The following is a 16954-nucleotide window of genomic DNA, read 5'->3' as shown; positions in this document are numbered from 1 at the left end:
TTTTACCTGCATAACTTAAGTTTAATCCAAGCCTTTTCCATGCATTACACCTATCTACAGCAACCACTAGTCAAAAGTGCATGAAAAGCACACCACATCATGTAGCAACACAACAGCTTTTTCTTCAATTTAATTTCTGGGCTGTTTTATGGAGGCAGAAATTTAACTAGACACTTTTGTTTTCTGAACAAAGTTGCCATTTTAAAATGAGTACAACAAATCCTCAGTTACTGGCTTTCTCGTGAGTTGACATTTATACAACCAATTCTCCAGTGATCAGAAAATGAAGGTATTATCCTACCAAAGGATACAATGCATTAAAATGACAGACAAGCAATTTTAAATAAAAGATTGCCTGAGCACATAACCTATACAAAACGAGTATTAGTAAATTCAACATGCTTTTATGTTTCAGGTCAGTTGTTTAAAAATGATCTAAATACCACTAACAATGAAGTGTGATGGAAATGGTAGTCACAGGTTTTGCGCAGATAGTGTTTTCTCTTCAAAGTAGTTCATTCTTAACACTTGGTGGCAAAGACATGTCATCTCTTGTACCTAAGACAGTACTCCATTCACAACATAATCAGTTTCCTTATTTGTTGGGTCCACGAACTGACACCCTTTGAGTACTAACAGTTAGATTGTTTTCGGTGCTTCTACTAAGTGCACACCTTATGTCCACATATTCCCGTTAACCGAGTGAGTGCATTTAATCACACCCAAAAACCACCGGCTGTCATTAACTTGCCTAGCAGGTCGGTACTAAGGGTAGGCTAAAGTTTTCAAGAAAACCACACAATAATTGTTCCCCAGAAGCACAGGAAGAACATTTATCATACTAGGTCAGTTTATATCAAGCTAATTGGGGTGCCACTTCCCGTAGGCATTAAGAAAGATGGACAGTCATCAAGAAGTCTCAACACATTAACAAAACCAAGAATAATGTGTGATCCTCTATAGAGAAAACCTACATAGGCCATGTAAATGCAAGGTGTTTATGATCAAGACTGAGAAAAGAGCTAAATTAATACTACATATCCTATTTTGGGCAGTGGCACAAATAGGTTTATAACTTCTTGTGTTCCATGCCTAGGTCAAACCACTAAGCACAACACTTTATTATCATACGACCTAGGCACATGCCAGAAAAGGTGCAGTAATGGTGTTTGAAAGTACATTACCTTGACAACTCCCTACAAATACTATTTCAGTATACCAATGGGCCATCTATTCCTAGGGTGCACTAATGTCTACAATTCTCACATAGATGACAGCCTAGAACAAATATACCATGTTTTTAGAAAAAGTTAAAAAATAAACAAACATTTTCAACCCTCACAAATTAAGTGATCAAACTTTAATATGCCAAAGACTTAACCAATGGCCCTACAAAACAGCTAATGCAGGTAATGTGCAGTGTATTTAAAGTCATAAACACCTCTTGGAGAAAGGTACATTCCTTCAGCCTACCGACAAAGCAGGCTGAACTAGGAGACATGTAAAGCTCCTACTATACCACTTATATCATATGCACAATATCATAAGAAAACACAATACACAGAGCAGGGATGTGGAATTCCTATCGCCCGACGCCCGGGACATCTTGTTTGGGGTCAAGGACAACAAGTTTTTATGTTTACTTTGTCCTTGGGACAAGTAGGCCCAACCCTCTGCAGCACACACCCTTTGGCTGCCTGTTTACAGAGAGTGGAACTCTCTACAGTTGAGGTAATGTGTTTGCAAAAGATAATGCTGTTCGAACTTGTATTGATGGTTCATTATTTGAAAACCTTCATTATTAGGGTGAGTGCTGTAAATAAATGTTTTAAGGTCACACTTCACTACTGACGTTGGTTCCAGTACAAATAAAAAAAACGTGTATACACATGTTTGAAAAGTTTAGGCTATGAGGCTAAGTATAATGCTCCCAGAATGCTCTCTGATTAGATGCAAATGAGGTGTCATTTAGTAAAATGTTTTGATGCATGCTAGTATTTCCCAAAAATATTTCTAATGGAAAATCAGTGTAACCATTTTCAACACGATTATGGGAAGCATGAAAATAAACAAACACTGACAAAGCCAACTGATCTGACATATTTTTATAAGTCTTTTAGTTTCATCAATGCCTGTCTTGTTTTGACATGGCTTTTGTAACACTTTATTGTTTTGGGAGCTACCATGCCCTCAACATTGTAACAAATACTGGCAAAAAAAAAAAAAAAAACGTTTTTGAACTCTAAAAGCGCACGTTGCCACCAGTGGCATAACAAAGGTCTGGAGAGGGGGCTCCTCCATGTTCTTTGCAAAGGGGCACCCTCCAGTTTCGTTACGTCACTGATTGCCACTGTAGTTCCTGACACTGAACAAAACTACTTTGTGTGCCAATATGCTCCTTGTGGAAGAGAAGAATGCGATCACTCACAGTAAAGCCAGCCGAAAGAGAGAGAAATAGAAGTTTAATAAAAACAAAATGTCTTTAACACCAGACCTAATTAGGGACCAAGACCCACATGTAGGTAGCTTTTTGCATGTCGCAAACAGCGACTTTCGCTGTTTGCGACATGCAAAAAGCACATTGTGGTGCACAAACCCAGTTTTGCGATTCAGTAACCTGGTTACCGAATCGCAAAACGGGTTTGCGACTCGCAATTAGGAAGGGGTGTTCCCTTCCTAATTGCGACTCGCAGTGCAATGTAGGATTGTTTTGCGAACGCGGGCGCAAACCAATCGCAGTTTGCACCCATTTCAAATGGGTGCTAACACTTTCACAAAAGGGAAGGGGTCCCCCTGGGACCCCTTCCCCATTGTGAATGTCACTGTAAAAAAAAATTCAGAGCAGGCAGTGGTCCGCAGGACCACTGCCTGCTCTGAAAAAATGAAACGAAAACGTTTCATTTTTCGTTTTTGTAATGCATCTCGTTTTCCTTTAAGGAAAACGGGCTGCATTAAAAAAAAAAAAAAAAAGCTTTATTGAAAAGCAGTCACAGACATGGTGGTCTGCTGTCTCCAGCAGGCCACCATCCCTGTGAGGCCGCCATTCGCAAGGGAGTCGCAAATTGCGACCCACCTCATGATTATTCATGAGGTGTGCATTTGCGAAGCCCTTGCGAATCACGGATTGTGTCAGGGACACCATCCTACATTCGGATTTGCGACTCGCAATTTGCGGGTCGCAAATCTGAACCTACCTACATGTGGCCCCAAATTCTTAAAGAAAGTCACAAAAGTGCACCCATGGTATATGTCGTACCCCTATAAAATATTTGTGAACTGTATTTTAGCATGGGTAAATACGCATGTGTAGATTTGCTTATGTGAAAATCTATTGAGCATTTGCAAGTTCATTTTCCCTCCAGCCACTTTCTTCCCAACCCTGGAAGAAGTTCTAATTCTGCCATTGTCAGGAGTAAATGTCCAACCTTTCTTATTATGGGAAAATATTAGAGAGAAGCTGGTGAAGATCTTTAAAACATGCAGGTTAGTAGGTCTGCAGACTCAAAGGCATTCCAGCCCTGGAACTATTGCTTACTGCTTCCTCCAGCCCCAGTATGCAGATCTGCAGAAAGGTGGAAAAATAAGGAAATTGCTACAGTAGGGATTGAAACTGCAAGTATTCAAGCCCTACTATGGTAGTAGCCCTGGCATAATCAGAGAGGCTATTATCAGAGCTCTTACATAATGAGATTGCTGCCATAATTAGGCGCCACACTACGTGGCACCAAAGGGACAAGTAGATCTTTTTACAGGACAAGTAGATCTGAGAAGCAACCTGTCCCGTGGACAAGTAGATATTTTAATAAATTCCACACCCCGGCAGAGTTACTAAAAATAAAGGTACTTTATTTTTATGACAATATGCCAAAAGTATCTCAGTGAGTACCCTCAGTAAGAAGGTAAGTTATATACACAAGTTAGATGTACACAAACCAAAATTAGGTAAGAGAAAGAAAAGTAAAGCAAACAGTGTAGAATTACAATAGGTTGCAATAGGAGCACATATGTATAGGGGCAACACAAACCATATACTCCAAAAGTGGAATGCGAACCACGAATGGACCCCAGACCTATGTGAGCTTGTAGAGGGTCGCTGGGACTGTAAGAAAACAGTGAGGGTTAGAAAAATACCCCACCCCAAGACCCTGAAAAGTAGGAGTAAAGTGCACCTACTACTCCCAGAGAGCACAATAGTCGTGATGGGGGGATTCTGCAGGAAGAACAAACACCAGCAGTGCCCTGACAACGAACTTCCGGACCTGAGGACCTGCAAGGCAAGGGGACCAAGTCCAATAGTCGCAACAGTGTGTGGGGGCGGGGGGGCAGGAGCCCAGGAATCCCCGGAAGAAGGTGCAAGGAAGCTGCCTCCGGTTGGAAGAAGCTTGGAGTTCTGCAAGAAAGAAGAGGACTAGGGACTTCTCCTTTGGAAGACGGATGTCCCACGTCGCGATGAAGCTTGCAGAGGTGTTCCCACGCAGAAATACCGCAAACAAGCCTTGCTAGCTGCAAGAGTCGCGGTAGAGGTTTTTGGGTGCTGCCGAGGACCAGGAAGGGCCAGGATGTCGCCTTTTGGAGGAGGAGACAGAGGGGGCGCTCAGCAACTCAGAGAGCCCTCACAGAAGTAGGCAGCACCCACAGAAGTACCCCAACAGGCACTTAGAAGAAGAGTGAACCGGAGTCCACGCAAAGTTATAAAAGGGGGTCCCACGACATCGGAGGACAACTCAGAAGGTTGTGCACTGCAGGACGGAGTGCTGGGGACCCAGGCTTGGCTGTGCACGAAGGAAATCCTGGAAGAATGCACAGGAGCCAGAGCAGCTGCAAATCACGTGGTACACAGCTTTGCAGTCTAGCATGGGAAGGCAAGGACTTACCTCCACCAAACTTGGACTGAAGAGTCACTTGGACAGATTTGCTGTGTTCCAGGGACCACGCTCGTCAGGATGAGAGGGGACCCAGAGGACCAGTGATGCAGTCTTTTGGTGCCTGCATTAGCAGGGGGAACATTCAGTCGACCCACGGGAGATTTCTTCGGAGCTTCTGGTGCAGGGTGAAGGCAGGCTACCCCCAGAGCATGCACCACCAGGAAACAGTCAAGAAAGCCGGCAGGATTAGGCGCTACAATGTTGCTGGTAGTCGTCTTGCTACTTTCTTGCGGTTTTGCAGGCGTCCTGGAGCAGTCAGCGGTCGATCCTTGGTAGAAGGTGAAGAGGGAGATGCAGAGGAACTCTGGTGAGCTCTTGCATTCGTTATCTGAAGAATTCCCCAAAGCAGAGACCCTAAATAGCCAGAAAAGGAGGTTTGGCTACCAAATTAGGAGGATTGGCTACCAAGAGAGGTAAGAGCCTATCAGAAGGAACCTCTGACGTCACCTGCTGGCAATGGCCACTCAGAGCAGTCCAGTGTGCCCCTAACACCTCTGTTTCCAAGATGGCAGAGGTCTGGGACACACTGGAGGAGCTCTGGGCACCTCCCCTGGGAGGTATTGGTCAGGGGAGTGGTCACTTCCCTTTCCTTTGTCCAGTTTCGCGCCAGAGCAGGGCTGGGGGATCCCTGAACCGGTGTAGACTGGCTTATGCAGAGATGGGCACCATCTGTGCCCATCAAAGCATTTCCAGAGGCTGGGGGAGGCTACTCCTCCCCAGCCCTTCACACCTATTTCCAAAGGGAGAGAGTGTAACACCCTCTCTCAGAGGAAATCCTTTGTTCTGCCTTCCTGGGCCAGGGCTGCCTAGACCCCAGGAGGGCAGAAACCTTTCTGAGGGGTTGGCAGCAGCAGCAGCTGCAGTGGAGACCCCGGAAAGGCAGTTTGGCAGTACCCGGGTTCTGTGCTAGAGACCCGGGGACCATGGAATTGTCACCCCAATACCATTCTGGTATTGGGGTGACAATTCCATGATCTTAGACAAGTTACATGGCCATGTTCGGAGTTACCATTGTGATGCTATACATAGGTAGTGACCTATGTATAGTGCGCACGTGTAATGGTGTCCCAGCACTCACAAAGTCCAGGGAATTTGCCCTGAACGATGTGGGGGCACCTTGACTAGTGCCAGGGTGCCCACACACTAAGTAACTTGGCACCCAACCTTCACTAAGTGAAGGTTAGACATATAGGTGACTTATAAGTTACTTATGTGCAGTGGTAAATGGCTGTGAAATAACGTGGACGTTATTTCACGCAGGCTGCAGTGGCAGGCCTGTGTAAGAATTGTCAGAGCTCCCTATGGGTGGCAAAAGAAATGCTGCAGCCCATAGGGATCTACTGGAACCCCAATACCCTGGGTACCTCAGTACCATATACAAGGGAATTATATGGGTGTACCAGTATGCCAATGTGAATTGGTAAATTTAGTCACTAGCCTGTTAGTGACAAATTTGCAAAGCAGAGAGAGCATAACCACAGTTAAGCATCACACAGGGAACACATACAGGGCACATACTATGAGCACTGGTGCCCTGCCTGGCAGGGTCCCAGTGACACATGGACTAAAACAACATACACAGTGAAATATGGGGGTAACATGCCAGGCAAGATGGTACTTTCCTACAGCGAGGGCAACTACTTACAGGCTTCCCATCAAAGTAATGTGGAGATACATTAAGCTCAAAACTCAACAATCATCCTACAGCTCAATAATTTATTATTTTAATAAAAGACCAGCACTGGATTGAACAAAGTACTTTGCTGCACTCAAAAACGAAATACTTCGCACTATGATCTGCAAGCACGACTATACACTAGCATGTACCAGTGTACCAATTGTTCAATGTCCCCTATCCCCAACTAGGTGTAAGATACATTACAACAAGCTACAGGCACTGGTGCAGTGTTTCACCTCACGTTCAGATTTCTCATGCTCAGTGTTACAGTCTCTGTTCCAATCCTTTCCTCCCCGGGGTCATGGTCAGAGCCCACAGCACTCGTCTGGTCCCTCTGTCCTACAGTAAGAAGACCTCAGACAGAGCATCGGCACTCCAGTCTATGAGACTCAGTCGGGAGCATGCTGGATGCTCTCCTGCAAACAGAACACTGGCTCTGGGTTCAGCTGCTTCTGCTCTTCCTGGAAGTCAGCACTGACTCCAGGGTGAGCACTCTCTTTCTCCTTTTCTTCTGAGGAAATCAGCCTCCAAGAAACTCAAGGCAAGGACACAGCCCATCCTTCAAGGTCAGACTCCAGATGAGGTCCCCTCACCTCTGGGAAGTTGGATGTCAGGCAGACACCAACTCTGGTTCCACAGCAGTTCTGTGTACTTGGAAGGGCGCCCCCTCTGTCTGCACTGTCAGAACTATATGGGTTGATTCTTCTTGCATATCTCCTCTTAATGCTGTCTTCCATACACAACCATTGTGTACAGTGATGCTACTCATAGCAGGAGAATCTAGAGGCACAAAGAGGTGATCGCTTATACACCTGCCAATTACCTGCCTCCATGAACAGCGATCAGGAAAAGACACAAAATCCTTGCCTTTTCTAGAAGACAAGTTACACTCTCAGAGACTGCAGTCCTATCCTTCAACACCATCCACCAAATGACAGTGGTCAGGGAGAGGACTTATCACCTCCTTATAAGACCTAATTAAGTTTCAAAAGGGAGACCTGACTCATCTTTCACCACTCCAATATCCATGTCTCCCAGCTCCAGCTTTGGGAATGTTAGCAAAACACTTCCACTGTCAGGGAAAACAACATCACCTCTATCTTGGGCACATGCACAGGCCAGGGAATTACAAAATGGAACCCAATTGAGTCAGTTACTTGGTTCACTGTAACTCACAACGCATATGATACACATTAACATGCACTGGGATGTTAGCACTGGGTTGGTGTGTGGCAGAAGACCTTTACACGAGTTGGTCAGTAGGCCTCCATTCCCATGACTCAGATAAAAAGGTCTGGTTACAACTACATGCTTACCCACTGCCAAGTAAACTAGGGCATGCAAGGGACAGTCATAGCCCTTTAGCCCAGGCTCAAACTAATCTAGTGTGTGTGCAAACAACCAAAAATCAGGAAACTAGATACTCCCAACTGGTAACCCAGGGCAAGGTCACATGACTGGATATCATATACATATAGAAAATGTGAATGTGCCTGGTGTAGTTTAAAGTAAAACAAAGGTTAAACACTGATATTCTGTTACTCCTATAAATACAGACTTCTAAACATTTAACACAAATTATTGCCCTTACCATGTTCATAGGGAGAGAATGTCCCAGCATCAATGTTAATGTAAGGGTCTATTTTAATTGATGTTACATGTAATCCACAAGATTTCAGAATTGTGCCAACACTGCTGGCAATAATGCCCTTGCCAATGCCTGAGATCACACCTCCTGTGACCAGGATGTACTTCATTTGTGGTTTGACCTAAAGGAAAAATAAAACACCGTGTCAAACAAGGTAATTAAACGTTGCGTTACAAACAAGTACGACAGGGTTATTAAACATTTCTTATAGGACTACAAGCTTGAATGGTATCCTTTAATACATTAAGATTTTCAGAAAGGGTTCCATAACACTCCAAGGAAAGAAATATCACCAATGCCTTTGCTCACATGCTCAGCCACGATTCGTTGCAAGGTTCTCATGAGGTGTATGAACACTCCATGGTCAAAGACCTAAAACTAGAGGTTGACCTGAACGAGAAATAACAGAATGTTGGTTCTTCTAATTTGCCAAATTGTTCTAATGCTTTGTAGCAACTGTTTCACATTTCCACTACTTTTCTTTTTTGCAAGTAGACCTCAATCCTTTTATGAGGTGTGGATACAGGCCCCTTTGGTTGCCTGAAAGACCCTACTTCATTAACAGTTAAAAAAAAAAGGCACAATAAGAATTAGAGAGCGAGAGAAAGGTAGAGACAGAGAGAACACATGGGCTTTGTGCTAGTCATTTTCAATTATTGGCTTTCATGACTTACTCATAGTTTGCCATTGTTTGGCTGTGTGCATGGCCATGCAAAGACAGAACAGTGGTTTCCTGCGGGAGAGGTTTCAAGCCAAACCTCTCAAGCAAAACAAAATATATCAATCCAGAATGAATCAGTGCGGATTGCACACCTAACTGAAATCTGTATAACATATCACAATACAGGTCCTCTAAATATGGCGCAGTGAAAGTGGAACGTGACATCAGTGAAACAGTTGTGCTTTGGTGCTGTACAAAAATGTATAAATACGCCAAATAGGCACATCTGTCTCGAGGGGCTAATAAAGTTATTGAATCTGGACTATACTCTCTGTAGGAGTACATTATGTTTCTTATCATCAATCCTAACAGTCCAATAGTTCATGTGTAGATGTTTCGACCCTGTAAAGAGCAATTGGTCAGTGTCATCAGGACAGCAAAATAATGGAGGCAACCTGTAAGGGTGGAGGAAAGCCAACTGATTAGCATACACCCACATTTCACTTTGGGTAATTCAAAATGTCAATCGACTGGGGAAACCTACCAATGCGGGGAAACAATTCCATGAAGAAAAGGATTAATCAAAACAATGTTGTACAGTCTGCAAAGGATACAAAATCTGTGGGTCAAATACTGCACATATATATGCATTCCATGATCAAAAGAACAAAGAGCTCATGATCTGTGAATAAAAACCCAAAGAGGAGGTAAAGCATGCAAACTCATCTGTGGAGACAGGCTGAAATTGGCTAGGGAGTATGCGCCAAAACTAGACGCAGAAGGGGTAAGTGTCATGCATGAATGCCTCTCACGACAACATACAGGCCTAAAATTAAGGGTTAATCACCTTAACCCTTTCGTGGGGTGGGAACTAAACCCAAACTGTCAAATGGAAACAGATTGGTATAAAAAAAAACTTGGATGATGTATGGAGAGGAAGGGCAGAGGTGTAGCTTCAGGGAAGGTGTTTGGGTTGTTACACCAGTGTTCTTTATCCAGTTTCTAATCATGAAAATACTATGAATTTGCAGTTAATTATATGATAGAAGGATTACATTTGTGAAGCTATGTTGCTTCTCAGATAGAAGATTCCAAGATAACTCCCTATTGGGCCTTTCTAATGAATAAAGGGGATGCAGTCAGTGGGGAGAGGGATTAAAAACACCCCAAGGACAGATTACACACACAAACAGTGTTTGCAAGTACTAGACGCTGATGGCTGGGGCACATGGACCTCTCAGTCTTACATAGGGAGAACAGCGTTTCCTCTCTAAAAATAGTAGGGAAACACTCTCGTCCACCCCAACTTGTGCCCTGCTGAGAGACAATATGGGCATAAGGGCTGTAAATGTTGCATCATGTACTTAGCACTCTCACACAGTGATCTTGTACCACTAGCACACTTATAACAAAAGGATATTCGAACATCCAACATTCTCACATCATTACAGCACTGTCACCTACCACTCACACCACCTCTCTCTGGCATCCTACATTCTCACAACAATTCCACAACGTGGCACTCAGTATTCCCTCACAGCAACCGCACTTTCTGGCACCCACCATTTTCAAACCAGCACAGCATCCAGTACTCTCACAGAACCTGCTCTCCTTGGCATCCAATGCTCTCGACACCAGCACTCCTTGAAACTTAATACTCACACAACTTGTTCACATCCAACACACTCAACACCAGAGAACGCTTTCTCGCAACAACGTCTTCTCTTTCCTTTAGTAATGGCCAAGGTTCTCATGCATAGTGCCACAAGGTTAAATTGGGTAACCAGACAGGTGCTGGTCATGGGGAAGAAGTAATGGGAGAAGTTTGAGAGAAATTAGGGGGTGGGAAGAAATAGGGTACTCGTGTCAGCTCTCATGCATCACAAAGAACACTTTAAAGAGGTGGATTGGTGTCTCTGGGTTAGTGTTCGAATTTGATTCTTCCTCCTCCCTAGATGTTTGGAAGATTTTTTTAATGTTCTGCATCAAAAAAATCATAGTAGTAAGAACGGTCACTCAGTGGGTTAAAGCATCTGCAACAAAGATCTGGGTCTAAGCTTCTGAACACGTGTAATTAACGTGAACAACAGTTATACCTGTGTTTAAAGTGTTTACAGGCACTTCAATTTGTACAACCCGCAAAAGTGGTTAAAAATAGTTCAAATGATCTAACTGCTTTCTGGCGAGATCTGTGCGTAAATGGCAGGTCGTTAGCTGGAAACCCTAGAATTGCTGACTCAGACTTTAATCCAGGCACGAATATCCCACGCTGCTGCCATCTTTGCATGGTGGGTATTTTTCATACTGCTGAATTGGCTAACAGCTGTTGTGATGTCACGTTATGGAGTGTTTGATTTCATAAGTTATGTTACGAGATAATAGGATTTTAGTATGGCGCATCTACCAATTACTTGATATCTCAGTGTGCTAATCTTTAATTGTCTGCATGTGAATTTTCACACAGATTTAGAAGTATGTGACATGAAGCAGGGAGAAAATGTAGTGTATTCCCTCGGGATGGGAGCCAGGAATTAGTGGCTGTGTAGATGGGCCCTTATGACCTTTCATCTAAATCATTTGGAATTGATGTACAAGAGACACAAATGCACCTCATGCTAGTTTGCACAAAGACTAAACACGTACGCACTAAACGGCTTGCACTACTGTTAATCAGTTCTTGATTACAACCTGCATAGAAGCACTAGCACTTTGTGACTTATCAGAGTGCCCAGCTATTTACAAGCCTGTAGCAATCTACACCATGGGTGCCTGGTTTATGACAAGATGATTGCAAAGAGCTCTCCCTTCCATCCTCGAACAGACAATTTTTTTTTACCAAATTGTTATTCAAGATAAGGACCATTTTTTATAACTTTAATATTTTAAATTGCTGTATTAAGTGCATTGATGAGTTTTTTAAAAAACATGTTATGGCATACATCCACCAATAACAATCGATCTTTTAATTATTAATATGGCATTTTATTTCAGTCTACATGACCCCCCTGGCCAACATTGTCAGAACCCACATAATGATCATCATATTCTATGCATACGACAACTAGCTTATCCTATAACTATCAGGAGACCCCTCCACCACGAAAACCAACTTCTGCAGGTGCATGACTGATATCGCCAATTGGATGAAAAACAACTACTTAAAACTTGCCACAGACAAAAGGGAAGTGTTGAACTTCGGAAACAACACCTCCTCATGAAACGACCCATGGTGGCCTTCCAAACTAGGACCAGCACCCACTGCGACAGTTTACACACGCAACCCTGGCATCATCCTGGAAAGCAAGCTCACCATGAAAACCCAGATCAACACAGTCTCTTCGGTCTGCTTCCTCAATATTTGCATGCTCTCTATGATCTTCAAATGACTCCTTGTCAACACCAGGAAAACCGTCCCTCAAGCCCTAGTCACCAGGAGACAGGACTACAGCAACATAGTGTACGTAGGAATCACAATGCACCTCCTGAAGAGTCTACAGACATACAGAATTCAGCAGCCAGACTCATCCTGGCCCTTTTCAAATGGAACCACACAAGCCCCCACCTCAAAAAGCTCCACTGGTTCCTCATTCAGAAAAGATGCCAATTCAAGATGCTGATCCACACCTACAAGGCCCTTCACAATCGAGGACAAGCATACATCAACCAATGCCTGAACTTTCTCCAGACAACTATGCACCGCTTCCCTTGCACAAACACACACTGCATCTGCTAAAGCAATTGTGGAGGACGCACCTTCTCCTACCTCACTGCAAAATCATGGAATGACCTCTCCTTCACCTACAGATTTCATCCTCTCTTCTGGAATTCAGGAAAGGACTAAAGACCCAGCTGTTCACCTGAACCCATAAGCAGCTTTGTTCTCAGCGCCTAGATACCCTTGAGGGTGATTAGCCACGCTCTATAAATCCTAATTTGAGTGGCTATACAACTCAAATGAAATAAGAATGTGAGAAACAAAAAGGGCCACAAAGGCTTTTGTGAAGGTACAGGTTTTGGGGAATCTAATCAGTGGCGGGGTGGATAGTATTGAAAAAGGTCAACAATACTGAAACCGTTCAAATCTATCCGAATTTTGAGGTCTATGTGTGGTGTATAGTAAGAGCTTAAAAAACTGTCATTAGATTGGTGAGTTGAGCACCTGTCACAGAATCTGTCACTTACACTCCAACCCTACTGAGATAGGCCAGGAAATCGAGCACCTTTGTGATGGTTTATAGATAACATTCAGAGAAATTGATACAATACCAATGAAACAGCATGACTGGTTTATGCCCCTGCAGAACGAGGGGGGGGGGGGGGATTAGGGGTCTGGTTGGAATCACATCACATTACAGAAATCAAAATGTTATGACCAGCCGAAAAACATTTACTAAACAGCACAAAATATACACAAACTACATTGTAATGTCTTAAAGTGAAAGGGGAATAAACAGTACGGAACACATTGGCGGACAATTTAAGCGACAGGCAGTAAACAGACACCCTATGTGCGGATATGGGGATAAAAGTTCAGCAACTCCACAAACATTCTTATGCGCTTAAGCTTACTCATCTGCAAAGTGAATATAAATGTACAGAATTCAATTCACTTGTACCTACTGTGCAAGATGTAATAGGATAGAAAACAACCTATCCATTGTGTGTATGAGTGTGCACATACAAATATATATACACACACACACACACACACACACACACACACAAATGTGTAAAAAAAACTTTCCATGCATGGCTCCAATGTGGCAATACATTGACAGTTTCCGCAAATTAAATTCACCTGCCCTTTTCCTGGCAGGTTGTTACTTATTTTCGCTAGAGAACAAGGCTTCTCAAAGATACTAGCTCTAAAAAAATAAATAAAAAAAAAGCCTAGATTTTCTGACAAAGAATTCGAACTAGTTACAATATTGTCTATGTCTACCGATTACATTTTGCGCCTCCCAAGTGGCACTGCCAGGTCTTCCCGCCATTGCGGCGGCGCTGCGCGAGCGAGGAATATAATCTAACCTGTCAGCCGAGGATACGAATTTTTTTGTGGTCTCTTCTCACGCGCCCCAAGTTAGGTCTCTAGACAACTGGAGGTTCGGGCGTCATGAGAGGAAGCAGACTACCGGGACTAGTCTTCAGCGGAGCACACGTGGGAGCACTGCCGGTATTGTGAGCGAAGAGCAAGACTATTAGGCCCTGACCAGGTGGGGCGGCAGTGACACGCCCCCCCATCCGATCCCAGCGAATCAACTGGCAGCACTAGGCGGGTCTCGCGGGCCGCACTTCCTATTAAGCCCTGTGATTGGCAAGAAAAAAATGACCCGCCCTGAAAACATGCCCAGAAAGAAACCAGCCTTTTGCTTGTGCCAGGAAGGGACAGCCGTGCTGCTGCACTGGAAGTGAAGACCCAGCCGCACACGTGCACCCAAGACTTGCCTAACGATAAAAGGGCGCGTGCGTACAGCCTGACCTGGAAGTTCTGGCGCGTGAGCGGAAGCTTCGCCTGCGGAAAGAAGTTGATTAAATAATCTGCTAAAACTGGGTGGGCCGACAGCAGTTTGAGAGCGAGCTGTTTCTTATGCAGAGCGCGTTTCTGGGAAGCACTTCAGGACCTTCGTTGACGTCTTAGCTCATAGTAGATGACTTACTGGTAGAAAAGTGTCAAAGGTTTAGGACGGGTGATTAGGATGATCACCAGACATGTAGGCAAATCCAGGAAAGAACTGTAAAAAAGTAAAGGTAAAGGGACAAAATTCAGGACAAGACTTCAGAACAAAACGTCAGTTTTACAGACACGACCGAGGGGCGGCCATGCCCAACTACTTTATCAATGCATATATTAACTATTTTTTAATACTGCATTTATTAACTCTTTATGCACAGTGCTACATAAGATTGTCTCTAGGTATGCTATGTTAGGATGATGTATTATGTTCTTGTTCAACATCATGCTCGTGATCAGTGTCACGTGCTTCACCCCTACTCAAATCTACCCTATCTATCTTGGAGAGAAAGAAACGGCAAAATGTTGATTATGTTTCTAAACACTTCAATATCTGTGGCAAACAGTTTGGTAAACACTAAGGTAAGTAATTTTTTCACCATCTGCTCACATCGCCCTCCACTAGACATCAAACCTTAAAGAAAAAATAATGACACAGATGGTGTGGATAACAGCCTCACACCCCATGTCAGGATCTGAGGTACCCACAACTTGTCTGTAGTCTCACAAAACCAAGAAGACCGACTGATATATTAGAGTATGCTTCAGGTACTCTACATTTATCTCAGAACTGGGAGCCCAATCACCAGACAGAGAATTAAAGCACTGGGCGAAATGAAGATCACATGGGAGATCCATAGCAACTGATTCAAAAGGTCATTGCTAAAAACTGGACAAATAAGGGAGAGACGAACGAGGCAGGACAATTCCTAAAATCAGATGGGCCTTTCATCAGTACCAGAAAGCGTTGTTTACATGGAGAGTGGTCTCAGTAGAGCGGCCAGAAATAGAAGAAGCACTGTCAAGTGGTAGAATGAGCAGTGCCCACCCACCTTGGCAAACGCTGCTAGTGCAATAGTCCCTTGATACAGCGTATGGAGGCCAGGCAGGGGCTAGGACCCTTGGAAGGTTGGGCCCGGGGCAATTGTCCATTTTGTTCATGTCTTGAAACAGCTCTGCAGTCGAGCCAACCTCAAACCAATGGTCTGGCTCATCCCTAAGTGCCAAAGAACATGTAGAATCCTCTGACTATTTGGGATGCAAGTTCCACAACAAACAACATATAAGAACGCGGTTAAGATTTTAAAGTGTAGACAGTGTTGATTTAACACAAGTGAGTGTTTCAATTTAGTGTATTAGATTACAGCATTGCACTGATATTTATGTGAAGTGGAAGCTTCTAAACATGAATTTTAAAACATTTATTAACCCTCCCTCCTCACAAAGCGACAAGGGAACAAAATGAACCAATTATCTGGTGTCCGCTATATCATGGCAAATAATATTGTTATGGCTGTTGAAATGTTAAAGACCATTAAAGGATACACATTAAGATACATTTGTATGGGACACACCTTGAACTGAATTACTTGAAAGTGCTCTTAAATTACACTATCTAGTAAATTAGACACATGGAGTAAGTTGATTTGACTTAAATCACACAAATTAATTGTGTGTAAACTGGGATTTAAGCCAAGGTTTCGTGGTCTCATACAGTATATTTATGGAACTGACAAGGTTATTTTTGGGGTCAGCCCTTTTGTACAATTCTGTCAGATGAATAGTAGACTATGTTATGTAAATACAGAACTCAGGTTAATTTGCCGCAACATCTAAAAAGAAATAGGTTCATAGTGAAGGTGAGGGACTACGGGAAACTATATGCTGACATCACTGGCTTTCTCAGACTTTAAGTTAAACTAATCAGTGGGGAAGTACATTACTTTAGGTTATGAAACCTCTGTTGATTAATGTGTCCACTGCAGATGTTTGTGTTAGCAACCAGGGGCACATGGAATTGAATCCTGTTTGATTAGCACGGAATAGTGACTTGGTATTTTTAGTGAAAAATGGTCCATGTCCATCAAAAAAGCACTGTGAATGAGTAAAACACTATTTTAAATTTGCATTACACACAGTATAAGATAGAAATAAATTTAGGTGACAGACAAACATGTTTTTAAAATGCAGATTTCAGTACTATGTAGATTGCACCTAGCGCAAACAGTTCTACAACTGGCCATGAAAAGCACACACTTCAGCTTGGAACACCCTAACAATACCTCTTAAAATAAAGAAATATTTCACTTCAAGCAGCTAAAAGGGAATTCTATCAATTAACGCATATTCCATTATTCAAGGATCCTTTACATGCGCAGATTAACCAGTTGCACCAATTTACATTTCTTTGAGGCAGCCTGCACCCTGGCAAAAATGTTGGTTTCTAGTTTAGTTGTCTGTCTCCCCCTCAGGATCATTCCATAGGATACCCTGCCCTTCTGCTTCAACTGAGATATCTCAGCTGTTGGAG

At 43.3% G+C, this 16954-nt stretch overlaps 1 protein-coding gene across 3 annotated transcripts in view; it reads right to left on the bottom strand.

Moving 5' to 3' along the window:
* The window catches only part of CTPS1 (CTP synthase 1), a 122792-nt gene extending 108433 nt beyond the window's left edge, over positions 1–14359 (bottom strand). Inside the window, exons 1-2 of one of the 3 annotated variants that reach the window (XM_069224883.1) lie at positions 13941–14359; positions 8195–8372 (exon numbers count right to left, since the gene is read on the bottom strand). In XM_069224883.1, the coding sequence (XP_069080984.1) occupies positions 8195–8360 (166 nt within the window). In that variant the 5' untranslated portion in view covers positions 8361–8372; positions 13941–14359. The remainder of the gene's footprint in view (positions 1–8194; positions 8373–13940) is intronic. The other 2 variants (XM_069224885.1, XM_069224884.1) reach the window with 2 other exon arrangements.
* Between the last annotated feature and the right edge of the window lie 2595 nt (positions 14360–16954).

This window comes from Pleurodeles waltl, chromosome 3_1, assembly GCF_031143425.1.
Source record: "Pleurodeles waltl isolate 20211129_DDA chromosome 3_1, aPleWal1.hap1.20221129, whole genome shotgun sequence".
In the NCBI taxonomy this organism is placed as follows: Eukaryota; Metazoa; Chordata; class Amphibia; order Caudata; family Salamandridae; genus Pleurodeles; species Pleurodeles waltl.
The sequence above is the reverse complement of the archived record's forward strand: the minus strand, read 5'-3'. Positions and strand labels throughout refer to the sequence as shown.